Source organism: Camelina sativa, chromosome 18 (assembly GCF_000633955.1).
Source record: "Camelina sativa cultivar DH55 chromosome 18, Cs, whole genome shotgun sequence".
In the NCBI taxonomy this organism is placed as follows: domain Eukaryota; kingdom Viridiplantae; phylum Streptophyta; class Magnoliopsida; order Brassicales; family Brassicaceae; genus Camelina; species Camelina sativa.
The window spans coordinates 6,924,773-6,943,044 of NC_025702.1; the positions used below are offsets into that span (position 1 = coordinate 6,924,773).

The window sequence follows — 18,272 nt, forward strand, 5'->3', positions numbered from 1 at the left end:
ATGAAACACGATTGTCCAAAAGGAAACAGAGGAGATGTCACTGTGGTTATTTGTCCGTTTTGTGCTACAGCAGTTCGGTTAAACCCTGACGAAGTTCCAAACGTGGCTTGGGAGGAACATGTTAATTCAGTTTGTGATTACTCAAACGACGAAAAAGCTGTTAAGAAGAAGAAGATATGCCCTGTTCCAAGGTGCGGAGAAGTCTTGACTGTTGAATTAGAGTTTGATATGGGCTTCCAACTCAAAACCAATTGGCAATAAGTGGAAAGGCCCTAACCCTTTATATATTACTCAAGTCCCTTTACATCTATCAGATGTGGGATCTCCACACGCCCCCTCGAGATGATGGCTTTTCTAGCCATTAATCTTGACAGAATCCATCACTCCCCCTCGAGATAATGCTCTCTTTTTTAGCTATCTCGATGGAATTGGACTTTCTTTTGGGCCATCAATTAATGGGGTGGTCGGGCCTCTATCCCGGCCGGAATAGTTAACGGGCCAGTGTGTGTAGCCTCTGATACCATATTAAATTCGGATTTTACTGTGGGATTCCAACTCAAAACCAATTGGCTATGACACTACAAGAAAACAAGTCATTTTCGACCCCCAAAAGAGTCTTAAAAGGGTCACAAAACAGTTATTTGCGACTATTGCGAAACTACCCAAGTTGGTCGCAAAATATCATGGTCACAACATAGTCGCAAATTTGTGACCCCTTTGTGACCCATTATGCAGTCACATATAAGCAATGATATTGAGACAGCGTAACGTGGTCGTAAATGTGCGACGGTTTTGTGACCATATATACTACCAAAAAATTGTATTTTGGAACCATCAAAATCGTCACAGAAAGGTCACAAAATTAAGACTAATCTAAGACTGTTTTGATAGTCACTTATTTTTTTGTCACAAATTATAGTAGTCATAAAAAAGGTGCTATTTTGTGACCAAATTGTGACTTTATTTAACTAGCTATGGACATTCAGATATTTTGTTTTTTAGGTTTGATTTATTTGGTTTATTTGAATAAAAGTTTGGTTTGGTTATTGGATTTAAAATTAATTCCCAAATAGAACTGAATTTTTTTTTCAATTAATATAGAAGAAATTACACAAAAAAAAAGACAATGGGCTTAAGGCAAAAGAGCCCCAAACGTTAACCTTCTCTAAAGCCCATATACATATTTACATACCCAATTACAAAAAAAAACTAGGTTTTTCTTCTTTTTGGTTTCATATGATGAGTGACGAAGAACAACGGCGTGACGAGAAGCAGATCATTTTCATTGGCCGAACATGAAGAGAGACGTCGAAAGGATATGTGGAAGGTGTGTCACTTGCAAACAATCTAAGTCAAAGGTACAACCCAACGGTTTGTACACTCCCTTGCCTATTCCTACTCAGCCTTGGCATGATATTTCTATGGATTTTGTGCTTGGTTTGCCTAGAACTAGAACTGGTAAAGATTCAGTTTTTGTGGTTATTGATCGATTTTCAAAAATGGCGCGTTTCATACCTTGTCAAAAAACTGATAATGCTTTGCATGTTGTTGAGTTGTTCTTCAAGGAAATTGTTCGTTTGCATGGAGTGGTCAATTGTTTCTGATAGGGATACAAATTTTTTGAGTTACTTCTGGAAAACTGTAACATCCGCAAACCAAAATCCTGGTTTGGGGATGTGCATCGGTCGATGCTGGAGGAGCATCGGTCGATGCTGGAAGAGTATCGGTCGATGCTAGAGGAGCATCGATCGATGCAGGTTCAGTTTTCTACGTTTTGACTTAAGTTAAACGCTGCATTTTGGGCAAAGGGAAAAGGAAAAACCTTAAGTCGTATGTTTGTCTCATTCGACGAGTTTTAGCTGTTTTCAGAGAGGAAAGAAGAGAGAAAAGAGTTCTAAGTGTTCTTGGTGAGTTTTGAGAGATTGGAGGCGATTCCGTAGAGATCTGTAGCTGAGATCGTTGTAGGAGCTTCCTAGGAGCGTGTTCTTGCTTGTTTGTGGTTCAGAATCTTCTTGGCAAAGGTAAGTGCATGACCATGGCTTATCTAAGCTGGAGATTCCTCTGATCTGTTTGTTTCTGTGTTGTTAGGCTTGTTAGAATGTTATTTGAGGCGTTAGGAAGCTTTCTTGTGGCTTGGGATCGAGTCTTGTGGTTGCAAGAACGAAGATCCGGCGAGAAGATTCGGGAAAACGATGCTCGGCATGTGCATCGGTCGATGCACTATGTGCGTCAGTCGATGCTAGTGTGAGGACGGCGCGGATTGACCTATAAGCATCGGTCGATGCCATGTGGAGGCGTCGGTCGATGCGATTAGGGTTTCCGCGTGATGTCGAGCATGCGTCGGTCGATGCAAGTGGAAGCATCGGTCGATGCAAGTGAACCTTGTATCGACCGATTCATACCCAGTGCCGGTCGATGTCGTGCCCTGTTGGTGTCGGTCGATGCAAGCTTTGTGTTTGTGGTGCAGGTAAAAGCAAAGTGTGATCGTGGAATCAAGGCAATGAAGAGGAGGATGTTCTAGGGACTCGATTGGATGTTGTCTGGCATTGCTAGGTTGCTAGAGTTGGGTCATTAGAAACATTGCTAGGTTGCTGGTTTCATGCTTTCTGATGATTGGTTATCGGATTATTGTTATATTTGATTATTGGATATATTTATTGGTATTGGATATTTTCGCTGTTGGTTGTGATTGTGATTAGGTGGCTAGTGGGTATGGGACCACTAGTTATAGTTTATTATTATTTATTATTTAATTATTTCTTATTTAAAAAAAAAACGAGTCAGGTCGTTTCAGTTTGGTATCAGAGCCCTTACGGTTATAGGTTTGGGTCCACTAGGTTTCTGTTGTGATATTTGGGATTGCATGTCTTGATTAATTATGTGAGTTAGTCAATTGTGTGTGGCATGGAGTCCTAGAACATTCTCTTCGAGCCTACAGTGTGATTCCACGGTGAGTTTATGTTTCTGTGTGATGTTAATTGTGTGCTTAGCCTTCTGTTCATGGTAGTGCAGATGGTTAGAGAGGATGCTGTTGCTGGTCGTGTTCATGGTCGTGGACGCGGACATGGTTGTGGACGCGGACGTAGTTGTGGTAGGGGCAGAGACCCAGAGGTTAGTGAGGCTGCGGACCAGAGTGTGACAGTAGAGGGTGTTGGCGAGTCGCAGGGTGTCCAGGGGGATTCCATGAGTGTGGCCGGAGGGGCGGTGTTGATGCTCCAATAGCCGGCGGTGTTTGGGCTACATGTGTGGGAGTTCCAGTGGGTGGAGTCCCTTGTGTCAACCTTGCGGGTTTCTTGTCACAGTTGTTAGAGCGGTTGCCGCCAGTGGCACCGGCTCAGGCTCAGGTAGTGCCACTAGTGGTGGCGGTGGAGCGGCAGCCAATGGCTGCGGTTGTGGGGGTCCATTCTCGTTATCTCAGCATGCTGAGAGAGATGGGTCATATTGGTACCGAGCGGTTTTTAGGAGGTACAGATCCTACCGTTGTGGAGGCGTGGAGGAAGAGTGTGGAACGTAACTTCCATACTCTGGGATGTCCTGAGGAGTTTTGGGTGGCCATTGGGGTCCACCATTTGACTGGTGATTCTCAGTTGTGGTGGAGTTCTGAGGCAGCCAGGAGAGTGCAGAGGGAGATGTCTTGGGCTGACTTCGTCCATGAGTTCAACCGCAAGTATTTCACTAGAGAGGCACTGGATAGGTTGGAGGTGCAGTTCCTTCAGCTAGCTCAGGGAACTCGGTCAGTGCGGGAGCTCAACTTCGAGTTCAGCTGACTTTTGAGGTTTGGAGGTCGAGATATGGAGTCTGAGGAGGCTCAGATCAGGAGGTTTTTGAGGGCCCTACGGGATGATTTGAGGGTTCATTGTATAGGGCGGAGTTATGCTTCGCGTGCAGAGCTGGTTAAGACTGCAGCATGGATCGAGGAGGATAACCGGGCACAGTCAGTGGTGGCTAGCCCAACAGTCCAGCCTAGCAAGGCTCAGTATCAGGGAGGTTCTAGCAAGGGTGGCAAGCCTGCGCAGGGAACCAAGAGAGATGGGAGGCTACACAGAGGCCGGGTGGTCCGAGTTGCTTTTGGTGTGGGGGCATGGATCACAAGATTGCTAGCTGTCCCAAGAGGAGTGCTCCGACGGCAGCAGCTCGTGTATGCTATCATTGCAGGGAGCCAGGGCACATCAGGCCCTATTGTCCCAAGTTGCAGCTAGTAGCAGTGGCAGCATTGCAGCAGGTGCAGACGGGAGGGCAGCAGGTGGCACGGATTAAGCAGGCGCCACGGTTTTACATGACGGTAGAGACTTTTGGAACCAATGCCGGAGCGATCACATGTATAATTTCTGGTACTTTGTCTTTTTGAATTCTTAGTAAGTTCAGATGTTATGTTGTATTGTGGTAATTGTTAGGTTCTCAACACATGAGGTTTTTGTAGGGACCTTGTTGATGGGCCACTCTTGAGCTATGCATAGCTTCATTACGCCGGAGTGTGCAGAGAGTGTAGGTATCGTGAGGGATCCCGGAGAGCGTGCAAGAGTTGTCAGAGTTGCTGGACGAAAGTTTCTGAGAGTTATTGGTCGAGCGAGGGGTATGGATATTCAGATCGCGGGAGAGTCTTGGCCTGCGGATTTGCTTATCAGCCCAGTGGAGCTGTATGACGTTATCTTGGGGATGGACTGGTTACATCGGCATATGGTTCATCTGGATTGTCATCGGGGTAGAGTGGAGTTTGAGCGTTTAGGAGGGAAGTTGGTTTATCAGGGGATTAGACCGACTTCGGGGAGTCTCGTGATCTCGGCCATTCAGGCTGGGAAGATGATCGAGAAGGGTCGTGAAGCTTATTAGGTTACTATATCTATGCTAGAGTCAGTGGGGAAGTCTACGGTTAGCGGTATTCAGGTTGTGGAAGAGTTTCAGGATGTGTTCCAGTCATTGCAGGGATTACCACATTCTCGGTCTGATCCTTTTACGATTGAACAGGAACCAGGGACGACACCGTTATCCAACTCTCCTTACAGGATGGCTCTATCAGAAATGGCAGAGCTGAAGAATCAGCTAGAGGATTTGTTGAGAAAGGGATTCATCCGTCCTTGTATCACCGTGGGGAGCGCCGGTGTTATTTGTTAAGAAGAAGGATGGGAGTTTCCGCTTGTGTATTGATTACAGGGGTCTCAATCGGGTCACTGTGAAGAACAAGTACCCTCTTCCAAGGATCGATGAGTTGTTGGATCAGTTGAGAGGTGCTACTTGGTTCTCCAAGATAGATTTGGCGTCGGGTACGTCGGGTTATCATCAGATCCCACTAGCCTCACTGCTAGCTTGCCCCCATAGGCTGGCCCTGCAGGGCATCGATCCTAACCCATCATTGTGGATATCCCAATCAGATCAATTGGTGGCAACTTGTCCTGTGGGAAGGTTGATAAAGGGTGAGGACCAGGGTTCGAGGAATGCTTGGCGCATCAATAACCTACTGGTGGATTAGGATATCCACAGTGATGGGTTATGATCGATGCCCTGCAGAGCCAGCCTATGGGGGCAAGATAGCAGTGAGGCTAGTGGGATCCACGGACGGGTTGTCACAAAAACACTTTGGTGTAAACAAGAGACTAAGTTGCTATTCTCAACTACTTGTCATCCACAAACTGATGGTCAAACTAAAGTAGTTAATAGAACTTTGTCTACTCTCTTGCGACCTTTGATCAAAAAGAACACTAAAACTTGGGAAGAATGTTTACCACATGTTGAGTTTGCATACAATCAATTAGTTCATTCTTCAACTAAGTTTTCTCCATTCCAAATTGTTTATGGCTTTATTCATTTATCTCCATTGGATTTAACTCCTCTACCTTTGAGTGAAAGAGCTAGCTTGAATGGGAAAAATAAAGCTGACCTTGTCAAACAGATCCATGAAAAAACTAGAATAAACATTGAGGAGAAGACAAAGCAGTATGCAAAAAAAGCTAACAAAGGAAGGCGCAAGTTGATATTCAAACCAGGAGACCAAGTGTGGGTTCACTTGAGAAAAGAACGGTTTCCTGCTGAAAGGAAGTCAAAACTGATGCCTAGAATCGATGGACCCTTTGAGATCACAAGAAAGATTAATGACAATGCTTACCAACTTGATCTTCAAGGTAAGTACAATGTGAGTTCAAGCTTTAACGTTTCTGATTTAGTTCCTTTTGTGGCAGATGATCTAGATTTGATGACGAGAAGCGACGGCGTTACGAGAAGTGACGGCGGCTAGTGACGGAAACAACGACAAGATTAGGGAGAAGAAGGAGATGAGCTCGAGATCGACGTGCTTTGAATTTTATTCTAACAGCTAAGACAGATCTATGTCCCCAACAAGCTTTTGTAGCTGAGACCTGAATATTTAAAAAAAAAAACAAAATCAATAAAAAGAATCGATTACATGAAAAGGGGAAAGTGAGTTTGCCAAAAAAAAAGAAAAGGGGAAAGTGAAAACAGAGAGCTCACTGAAATGTATTGACTACAATATAATCCACTTGTAGAAAACTAACAAGAATGGAACCATACGTTCGGTGATGTCTTCGGCGGAACAAATGGAAATATGATGAAGTGAAGTCATTGAAAACATAAATGGAGAATTGATTGAGGTTTGCTGAGAGGAAGAGAGAAGACTGAGGAGAAGAAGAGAAGTAAAAATAGAATGGTGATTTTGGTAATTTGTTGTATCGAATAAAAGAGATGAGAAGAAGAGAAGTAGAAGAAAAAGTTTTTGTCCGTTAGATCTAATTCTAACCAACGGAGGATGATAAATGATAGAGCAATCCTTGTCATTAGGAATTAGCCAATGAGAAGCCTTCATCCAATAAATCATAAATAATTTTTTTAAGAGTTATTTGGCAAAATGATACATTTTTCAAACATAATTAGAAAGATGATACATTCACTATTTATAATTAGAAAAAAACCACATTGATCACTGTTGGACTATTTTTCAGTCTTTTTTGCTATTTAACAATCTTTTTAATTACACTTCATGCCATTATACCTCCCATTTTCTCTTTATTTCCTGATTTCTTAAATAAATGTTAATATAATTGTTTTTAGAAAACTTCTTAAATAAATGTTATATTTTTTCTTTACAATTTGATATGAATTTTGTTTAACAATTTTTAAATATATTATATACATATTTTGTATATGTACACATTTTTAAGTGTACAAATGTCTATGCACTTTATTAAGTGTACAAATGTCTGTACACATAATTAAATGTACATACGTCGGTACACATTATTAAGTGTGCAAATATAATATTTACCAACTATTGCAGTAAAGACATCTGAAACCCTAAAAATTAAACAAATTACATTTGTACAATTAATAATGTGTACAAACATATGTACACTTAATAAAGTGTACGGATACAAATATTGTTGGATAGTTTGATGTACGGATACAAATATTGTTGGATAGTTTAAATCTTTCCAATATGTTAGAAGGTTTAAACCGTACCCAAATATTGTTGGACGTTTTAAATCTATCTAACATGTTGGATGGTTTGAACCGTACAGAAATATTGTTGGATGGATTGAATCTATCAAATATGCTGGATGGCTTAAACCGTACACAAATATTGCGGCATGCTGGATAGTTTGAACTGTATACAAATATAAATATTTTGAATTAAATTATATTTGAAATTATTAAAACAAAATGCATATCAAATTATAAAGAAAAATACATAATTTTTTGTATGTAGAAAAATTTAGGAAACAAAAAAAATATTAATAAATATTTGAATAATTATGAAAAGAGGATTGTGATGAAAAGAAAAAGAAATAAAAATGTTAATATATATAGAAAGAGAAAGAGAAAGAAACGTATAAAAAAAATATCCAAAAAAAATAATGATCCCACCAATTTTTTGTTTCTCTCTCTCCTCTTTCTTCCCTCTCTCTTCTTTCTTCTCAAATAAATCGATGGGGGTTTTTAAGTAAAAATCACCAAATGACCCTGACCCACAAAAATTTCTATCTCTTATTAATTCTATCTTTTAACACCCACTTTTTGTCATTGTAAATAGTGATTGTATCAAACCCACAATTAAGTTTCATAAATGTACTAAAACCCCAACAAACCCTTTTTTTAAACACTATATCAAATAAATTGATGATTTAGAGTTTTAAGTGTATGTTTTGTAATTAAAAATTTTGTAGCAAAATAGTCACAAAATTCATAGCAAAATATCATAACTCAATTCGGTTGCAATTCCGTCACAAAATTGCTACTCTTTTGGGACTTACTTGTAATATTTTTAACCAATAATTTTGATTTATCAGATTCTTACAATGTTTTTATATAGTTACAAGCACTTATAATCTAATTTTGAACTATATCTCTCATTTTGAATGGTAAAACAATCACTTAATTGGTAAGTTACTAAGTTTGTACATAAATTTGGAAACCTTCTTTTAAACATATGTAACATATAATACATGACTTGTTTTTTTACAAAGCTTTTTTCTAAAAAATTGAAAATTAAAATATGAATAAAACATCTAAATGTGTATTATTACAAATCAATGTAAAAATGTGTAACTTACCGTATCTAATTCAGGTGTTAAACGCAAAACAGTTCCAAAAAAGTAACAAAATAGTTGCAAAATTCGCATATTAGTTGCAAATAATAAGAGTTTCAAATTCGTAACAAGTTTGCCGCAAATTGTTACTCTATTGTGACTATCAGATTTCAGTTGCAATACAAATATTTGAAACCTATTACTTTTGACCAATTCTATTGATATAAATTAACAATTAATAAGCACTCATGATTGTATATAGAGTATATCAAATAATTTATGAGCTTAAAATATTGTTTTGATACATTTGTTTTTAAATTTTCATTAAATTACAAATCTTTTTATGAAATAACATATAACTTTATAGAATGATTTAGATATTATAAAAATTTTGTGTCTAAATATTGAAATGGAAAGCTTTGACAAAGTTTATATGACTAAGATCAACTTAAAGTAGAAATGTCTATAGAAATATGTTAACATTTCTCTAATGTGAAATTTCAAATTCAAAAAATTTGAAAGTTGCTAAAGAGTCGTAAAAAAGTAGCTAATTCAGGTGTTAGACAAAAAACAGTTGCAAAAAAAAGTAGCAAAATCGTTGCAAAATTTGTTGCATATTAGTCGCAAATATTAGGAGTTGCAAATTGTTACCCTATTGTGACTCCCAGATTTCGGTCACAATATAAATTTTTGAAAGTATAGTTTTTGACCAATTCTATTGATATAAATTAACAATAAGCACTCATGATTGTAATATAGAGTATATAAAATAGTTTATAAGCTTAAAATATTGGTTAGATACCTTTGTTTTGAAATTTTCATAAAATTACAAACCTTCTTATGAAATGACATATAACTCTTTAGAATAATTTAGATATTATGAAAATTTTGTGGCTAAATATTGAAATGGAAAGCTTTGACAAAGTTTATATGACTGATTTTGATCAATTTTGAATTAGAAATGTGTATAGAAACATCTTAACATTTCTCTAATGTGAAATTTCAAATTCAAACATTGAGAGTTGCTAAAGAGTCGCAAAACAATATGTAATTCAGGTATTAGACGCAAAACAGTTGCAAATTAGTCGAAAAGGTAATAGCAACTGCGTCGCAAATAATATGAGTTGCAAATTCGTAATAAGAAAGTCGCAAATTGTTACTCTATTGTGACTCTCAGATTTTAGTCACAATACAAATTTCTGAAATCTATAGTTTTTGACCAATTCTACTGATATAAGTTAACAATGATCACTCATGATTGTATTATAGAGTAGATCAAAAAATTTATGAGCTTAACATATTTTTTTGGTACCTTTGTTTTGAAATTTTCATAAAATTACAAACCTTCTTCTGAAATAATGTATAACTCTTTAGAATAATTTAGATATTATGCAAATTTTGTGTCTAAATATTGAAATGAAAAGCTTTGACAAAGTTTATATGAATGATTATGATCAACTTAAAGTATAAATGTGTATAGAAACATGTTAACATTTCTCTAATGTGAAATTTCAAATTCAAAAAATCGAGAGTTGCTAAAGAGTCACAAAACGGTATCTAATTCAGCTGGTTAGATGCAAAAGTAGTTGCACTCTAGTCGCAGAGTTTGTAGCAACTTCGTCGCAAATAATAGGAGTTGCAAACTCGTAACACTTTATCGATAAATAAACTTGTTACCGGATTTGCGTTGCAAAAAGGTCACTGATATGTGACTTTTTAATTTTAATAAAGAGATGTCACTAAACAGTCTCAAATTGCGATGAGTTTGCGACGATATTTGTTTCGTCGTAAATTTGCGACTGTTTTGCTTCCGCTTGTATATTTGTTGAAAAATAGTCTCAAAGTAGTCGCAAAGTAGTCCTATTTTTTGCGACCAAAAAACGAGTCACAAATTGTAGTCACTAAATGCAGGTTTTTTTGTAGTGTGAGTGGAGAGACCCTAACCCTTTATATATTAGTTAAATCCCTTACACCCCCCCCCCCTCACGCTCAGGCATGACCATAGGAAGCGTGGGCATATGTGGGAACAACATCCACGAGGTTGCTCAACAAAGAACCTGCTCTGATACCATATTAAATTGTGGACGTCCAACTCATAACCAATTGGCAATGAGTCGAGAGACCCATATCTTATATATACCACTTAAGATCCTACTTAACTTCCAATGTGGGATATTGTATCCCTAATACGCCCCCTCGAGATGATGGTTCTTCTAAGCATTAATCTCGGTATGTCCGGGCATGAATCGGTGGGCCTACTATTGGGCGGGACCGATTGTAGATTGGGTTGAGCATGTGCGGACCGGGCTCTGATACCATATTGATTGTGGGCTTCCAACTCAAAACCAATTGACAATGAGTAGAAATGCATTAACCCTTTATATATTACTCAAGTCCTTTTATATCTATTATATCTATCAGATGTGGGATCTCCACATTGACATTCTCAAGACTGCGACATAGATCATTGCTTGAAACATCGGTTTGGATCTGAACATAGTTGTTCTGGACCGAAGAAACCTTCAGATTCGAGTGAAAACACAAAAGTAGCTCCAAGTGCTCCAGCATCATCATCGTCATCATCTTCAAGATCGTCTAGTCTTTTGGCTTCATTGGAAGCAGGTATTAGAAAGAAAAGATTGAATACGACCAGGGTACGTGGAGATTCTAGATTGAATCGGACCAGGGTAGAAAGAAGAGAGATTAGTCAGGAAGAAGTAGCAGCAGCAAATTTGAAGGTATGCTATTCTCTGTGTTTATTTAGATTCCCACAATAACATCTTGTGTCTTGTGTTTCGGTACTCTTAATACATTTGTTTCTTTCGGTTTTGCTTCAGGATGCGTATCTCAAAGCTTACCACAGCGCTCTAATGAAGCAGAAGTTAAAAGCTCAATAATCAACAAGAATCCTCTGGTGTCATTCAATCAGTTACTACATCCTCGGATCTTCAGGTTGGTATGAAGTCGAAACGTGAAGTGGAAGATGATGATGTTGAATGAGAAGAATAAGCTCTGGTTTCAGATCATTGTAAGTTTACTATTACTTAATTTCCAATTCAGCTCTAGATGGATGATTATATGAAACAACACATTTGTTAAAATAGACTTTTTTCGGTTTTTGAAGTATAAAACCGAAATAGAGCATTTTCTTAATAATTTTATTTAATAAAAACACATAAAAATTTCTTACAAATTTAATTTGATTTTTATTGTTTATATACATTAATAGTTTCAAAGCCATATTCAAGTGATATTCACTTGCTAGCTATATACATGTTTAAGTGAGAAACCCTCATGATTAATTTATGAAGTTGTGAACATGGTTTTTAAATCACTTGAATGTAAGTCGAGCGATACCATTATTTAAAATAATTATTAATAAGTTATGTACTGACATATATAAAAAATTTCATGATTATTGTTAAACAAATAAATTATGGTCAACGTTATTATTATTATTATATAAAAAATTATTTCGTCCTATTTTTATTTCTTTTTGGTAGGTTAATCCAATTTTCTTCTTACTTTCAAGTTTCAATCAAGTAACCTTGGTCTAACCATGCATATATTCCTGGTTTAAGAGTTTTACGCTTTGATCTGACAAAGTTTTAGAGCTTGAGTGGACAATACTTGTAAAACTGTTACAAATATGCAAACATAACTCCAAATATTTCAATACTAAACCTTGTAGCTAATCTTAGTTGATGAACAAGTCAAAATTTATGTCTTATTTATTGTTTTTTTCTTAGTATTTTGGTGCAATGATTTCATTATGTAGCTAATAAAAATTATGTCACTCTTAATCATGGATAAATTTTACTAATTTCATCAACTTTTTTTTTTATCAGAACTAAAACAGTATACTACTTCACTGTAGTTCATACTATTTTCCAATGGATATATAGGTGTACTTGAAAAATTACTGCGCCCAAAATTATATTGAGGAAACAGATACAAATGTGTGGGTTAGTAACAAGGTGTTACCTAAAATCCACGAAAATTATTCATATTCCATTAGAAAAGCCAAACAATTATATCAACACTACATTAGAATCCGCTCGATGTACGGATTTAGTTAAATTTAATAGAATATAAAGTAAATTTTTTTAGTAAGTAAAAACTATTTATAAAAGTAAATAGATATACCGAGATGTCTAATTTGATATTTGGTGTAAAAGGTGCAACTCTGCGGTTGAGACTATTAATAACGTTTTCTTTGAATGTCCTCGCTCGTGTGAAGTTTGAGATTTATCTCTGAATCTGGTCTCGTCAGAAGGTTTTTTCCATATGAGTCGGTGTACTCAAATCTGGATATTGTTTTCTGGAGGGATGCCTCTCAACATAATGATCATGAACAACTTCTTCAATTACCATGAATTTTCTGGGCAATCTGTAAAGCCATAAAAATAAAAAAGTTTTTCAATGGTTAGAGATCGAGGCCAATGATATAATTGTTGAGGTTTTGGGCGATAAGTTAGCGTAGGAAGAGACGCTCTCTTTTACGGTTGGCATTCCAGCTCCATCTCTGTCTTCGGATGTCCAGGTTTCTTCACCTCGTTGTCAGATTGATGGTTCTTGGAAAGCAACCAATGTGCATTCAGGATTTGGCTGGTGGTGTTGCGTTGGTGAGGAGCGAACCTTGTTGTTGGGGGCCAAGCGTCTAGGACAGTTGTCCCCCCTGTATTCGGAGTTAGAAGCGTTGTTGTGGACCATGGAGCAGATACGTACTGCAGGGATCGCTTGTCAACATTTCGAGACTGATTGTGCTGAGTCACTATGGTGCAGTCCCCTGAAGATTGGTCATCCTTCTCCAACCTGCTCGATGAGTTTAACTCGCTGGAGTCCTTCCCACTATTCTCCATCTCTTGGATCCCGCGTGCGTCAAATACGAAGGCGGATTGTCTTGCCCGTGCTTCGCGTTCTTTTATCTCTGAAGTTTCTTTTGTAAACTCCTTCTCTCGGGTTTGGGCAACTAACCGATGAATTTTCTTTTAATTTCTTTTTAGTTTACTGATAACTCTATATTTTAGCATGCATTTATCTTCTGTTTTGCATTGTTTAGAGTTAGTTTTAGCACATTTCTCTCTCTTATTCTCAAATTATGCATTAGGATAGAATTTGCATAGCATTTGCATATTTGTGTACATAAACAGGTGAATTAGGTACTTTGGAAGCACCAAGGAGAAGTTGTGATCACAAGGAGACATCTAGCAAGGTATTAAGGCTCAAAAGAGGAGGAAATCAATCACTCGACCATTGATTCGAGCACACACTCGACCGTTTCAAAAGAACACTCGGTCGAATTCAAGCCCCTCAAAGATCGACTAGAATGAAGATCTTCTGTTGGCATTCAGCTTCAATGTTCTGCACTAAAGTTGTAGAAAATTCATTTAGCTTTCCAAAGCCGGTGGTTTCAATCCAATTGGAGTTGTCGTTCAATAGTTATCCCTATTTTACTGAACAGATATCATTTCGGATCGAAGACTGGAGCTACTTGATGGACCAACCACTCGACCATGCACTCGACCGAGCACAGGGTTGAGCACTTGCCACCGGCTCTCTATTTTGTCTTCTAGCTAACTAGGGATTCCTTCCTTTCCTATAAATAGGTCTCTCACCTTTGGCAGCAGAACAAGCTCGTTTTTTAGGTCTAGCCACCAAAACTTGTAATCTTAATAACTTTTGATCCTTTAAGTATTTTCATTTGATTTCTTCTACAAAGTTGCTTATTTCATCATATTCTTTCTTATTATGTCTGTTTTATTAATTATTTTCTGGGTTTATGTTCTTAAACAAGCATTAAGGTAGAGAACTTAGTTTCTTTAGGTTATTTAAGCTTGAGTTCTGTAGAATCCTTTATGGATTAGGAGATCTCTATGCTATCTTTGTTCTGAGAAGTTAAAGATAGATCTTAGGTTTTTTTATCTTCCAAAAGATGTTTAAGATGATGGATAAGACTAATACTGAAGATTATTGTGCCTAGCCTAAGAGATTAGTTGTCTAGGGTGGTTTTTGACAAATAATGAATATGGATCTTAATGCTTGTTTAGTATGGTTTCACCAATGAGAATTGGGTTAAGATGTTACTAAACTTGATTGCTATTACATGAGAGTGGATTAGCAAGTTTATGAGATCATTGTCTAAGGATTAGCTCTTTGTTGATTGAGTTTTGTTAAGCAACCTAGATAGATTAAGTTTAATACCAACCAATTATTCCCATCCTTAGGATCTATTTGCTACTTGATTGTTTTTGTTTCTTGCATTTAATTACTTTTCATTGTCTGCTTTATTGTTTCTGTTTTTAGTTTTGCATTTAATCTTGAAAAATTCTTGGGTTCACCCCTAGGGGTGAACCACTCTTATTCACCCCCTCTTAGTTAACCAATCAATTTTACAACAAACTGCTATGTAATGTCATATTTATAAAATAAATCAAAATTAAAAGAAAAAGACAAAAACAAATTAAGGAAATCAATTCTGTAAATTTTTCATTAAGGAAATTATGTTGATTTATGTTTATAAAATAATGATTAGGGTTTAGATTTTACAATTAAACGAAATTATATGTCGGTTTGGGTTTACAAAAAAGTGGTTAGGGTTTAGTTTTTACAATTAAAAAAATTATATGTTGGTTTGGGTTTACAAAAGAGTGGTTAGAGTTTAGGATTTAGATTTTACAATTAAATGAAACTATATGTCGGTTTGGGTTTACAAAAGAGTGGTTAGAGTTTAGGGTTTAGATTTTACAATTAAACGAAATTATATGTCGGTTTGGGTTTACAAAAGAGTGGTTAGGGTTTAGATTTTACAATTAAACAAAATTATATGTCGGTTTGGGTTTATAAAATAGTGGTAAGGGTTTAGATTTTACAATTAAAGAAAATTGTATTTTAATTTGGGTTTATAAAAAGAGTGATTTGGGTTTAGATGTTATAATTTAAAACTATAATATAATGTTTAGAATTAACAATTTTAAAATTAATTGATATACAGAATTTGTTTGCTTAAAGAATAAGTTTTTTCCTTAACTAAGAGGGGGTGAATAAGAAAGATTCACCCCTAGGGGTGAATCCAAGAATTCTAGTTTGTTCTTGTTTCCTTTTACTTATTCGTTAATTCTGCTTAGTATTGTTTATTGCACTTATTCGGTAGTTTAATTTCTGCTTATTACTTCTTTAAGTTGCTTTGATATTCTGCATTTACATTTCTGTCATTAGGTTGCTATATATCACCCCCCCCNGATAGATACCACCCCCATTTCTGAGTTGGCTTAACTTGTTCTATCTTGATTGCATCTTTTGTGATTAGCATCATCCCATTTGGATTGACACCTTAAGTACTACAATGCATAAGGGTAATTGAACCTGCTAGGATAGAGTAAAAAATCCTATTATCATTTACAAATGTTTTTTTTTCTTTAAAGATTTTAAATAAAATTAGGTTTTCTTTTATCTAATTTACTTTTATATAAAACATTTTTATGGTTGGTTTTGAATTTTTACATTTTTAATTTTAAAAATTTTAATAAAATTTAAAATTGACATGTGTCAATATCTGAATAATATAATTGACAAATGTCACGATCTTGTTAAAGAGTATGATATCAAGCTTTATATAATAAGATAGAACAAAAAGTATTAATTTCAAAAAATTAATTCGAATTCAAACTTAAAAACTCCCTCCAAAAAAAGATTATGCACTGATTTTGTAACATTGTAAGCCATTATAACAGGATCATAGCTAAAAAAAGACAAGTTTTTTTTTTTTGTTAAAGGGTATTCAATTTATATAAATAATTGCCCAATGAGTTATTTCCGGATTTAGGCTCATTACAATCCATTAGGGCCCAAACCGAATACAACAAACCAGACAAAACCACAAAAACAAAACCGACCCGGTTTCGTTAACCGGTTACAGGAAACCCTAATCTCTGAATGAAGAACACATTTAGAGCTGCCGTCCACAGGTTGCGAATACACACCAAAACAGGACCTCCAATGTGCCTGGACGCCGCGAGTCGAACGGAGATGGTGATGCAAGATCTGTTTCCATTCCGCCACCGTAGAGCCGTAGTTGAGGAGGAAGAAGATAAATGAGCTTGTCTTTGTCAAGGAGATCCAAGCTTTGTCATGAAAGGGAAATAGCGGTAGGGAGTAGATCTGGAAACCTTCAACGGTGGCTTAGCTCCGCTTTGCCGCAGATGACCTCCCCCATCGAACAACGGCGCAACGAAACCTCCAGAATATCCAATCTTCAGATCTAACCACCATCCCCATTCATTTTCGCCGTGGAACTCCTTCTTTTGTTCTGCGTCGCTACACCCGGCGGTGGAGCTCTCACCGACAGTGTCCCGCAGAAGCTTCTCCTCTCCACTTTTCCCTTGATTTTGATCTGAAAAATTTACCTGGTTGTTGCAGCGGTTACGAATGAAGCACCATGAGCCACTGGGTCCTCATCGTCGCCGTAATCAACGGAGAACCCCTCCAACAGAGCAAGAGGTTGTGATCAGAAGAAGAAGTTATATCATGCATACTATAACATCACCGATCTATATAATGGTGTTGCCATATTTTGTGTTACATAATAAATAAATATTATTCCTAGATCTATAAAACATAATGTAAGTAACTTTTAAACCTTATATTTCGTTAATTTAATAAGGTAAAACGTAAAAATAAATCCACAAATTGTATAAAAATTCTTCATTTTAACTCAAAATCTATTATGTGATATAACAGTACGTAAATAGTAGAATACATAATAATTTATATTATTAAAGAATAATATTATAAAAATATGTGATTTCAGCTTGCCCAGAACTTTCTATCTATCTTTCTCCCTGACTACAGTGTTCGATCTTCACGATCTTTAGCTTCAGAGATTTTTTTTGTAAACTTTTTTCCTCCGGTTTGGCAACTTTATACTTTATAATATATCAGTTATAAAAAATTATATCAACATTTAGCGAAAATTTACCAATAGTTGATGCTGCTTATATAAGGCGAAGATGACAATGATCCCTCCCCATATCCTAAACCGACATATTTTCCCTTGCTTTGAATTGGAACATGATCCTTGATCCCTTGTGAGTTTAGACCTATCTCGTTGCTTCGCTCATAATCTATCTTCTCCAACATTGATCCAACTCTTTTTTAAGCAATCCCAAAGGAGTGTTTGGTGGGTTTCCCCATTCTTTTTTTTATTCACCATTGATTAATTGGAGAGAAAACAATAGGATGAATCACAAAGAAGAAGATCAAAAAGAGAGAAAAGAAAGAATCAGAGAAAAATGTGAAAAATTAGATATCAATTTGTTAAACAAAGAAGAAGATGATGAAAAGAGACCACTGAGAGAAAAAAAGAAATAAATGAATCTTGTTTCTTTCAGTTCATTATAATTAATTTTTAAAGACATACATTTTTAAAATTAAAATACTAATAGTTAAAAATTAACAAATATATATATATATATATATATATATATATATTACAAAAAGTTATGATAAATATGCGCAACTGAAATTGCATATCTGAATTTGATTAAATTTCTATATCACTATAATTATTTCAAAAATATTTAGTTAGAGTATCCAATAATGGTTGATATTGCAATTCAAATTATATAGATTCTTATTGAGAAAGTTATGTAATCTCATCGGTTCTTCACATTTTGCATCGGTTTGAATTAGTGGCTGTTTAAGTTGTTTCTAATGTTGTGACTTGAAGTTTCCTGTTTT

The 18,272-nt window shown here is 36.2% G+C and overlaps 1 protein-coding gene across 1 annotated transcript; it reads left to right on the forward strand.

The window, feature by feature from the left end:
* LOC109130471 (zinc finger AN1 and C2H2 domain-containing stress-associated protein 13-like) lies at positions 1-11,431 on the forward strand. The gene is made up of 3 exons (XM_019240046.1): positions 1-191; positions 11,035-11,272; positions 11,372-11,431. Exons 1-3 carry the CDS (start codon positions 1-3, stop codon positions 11,429-11,431), a joined length of 489 nt encoding a protein of 162 aa, XP_019095591.1.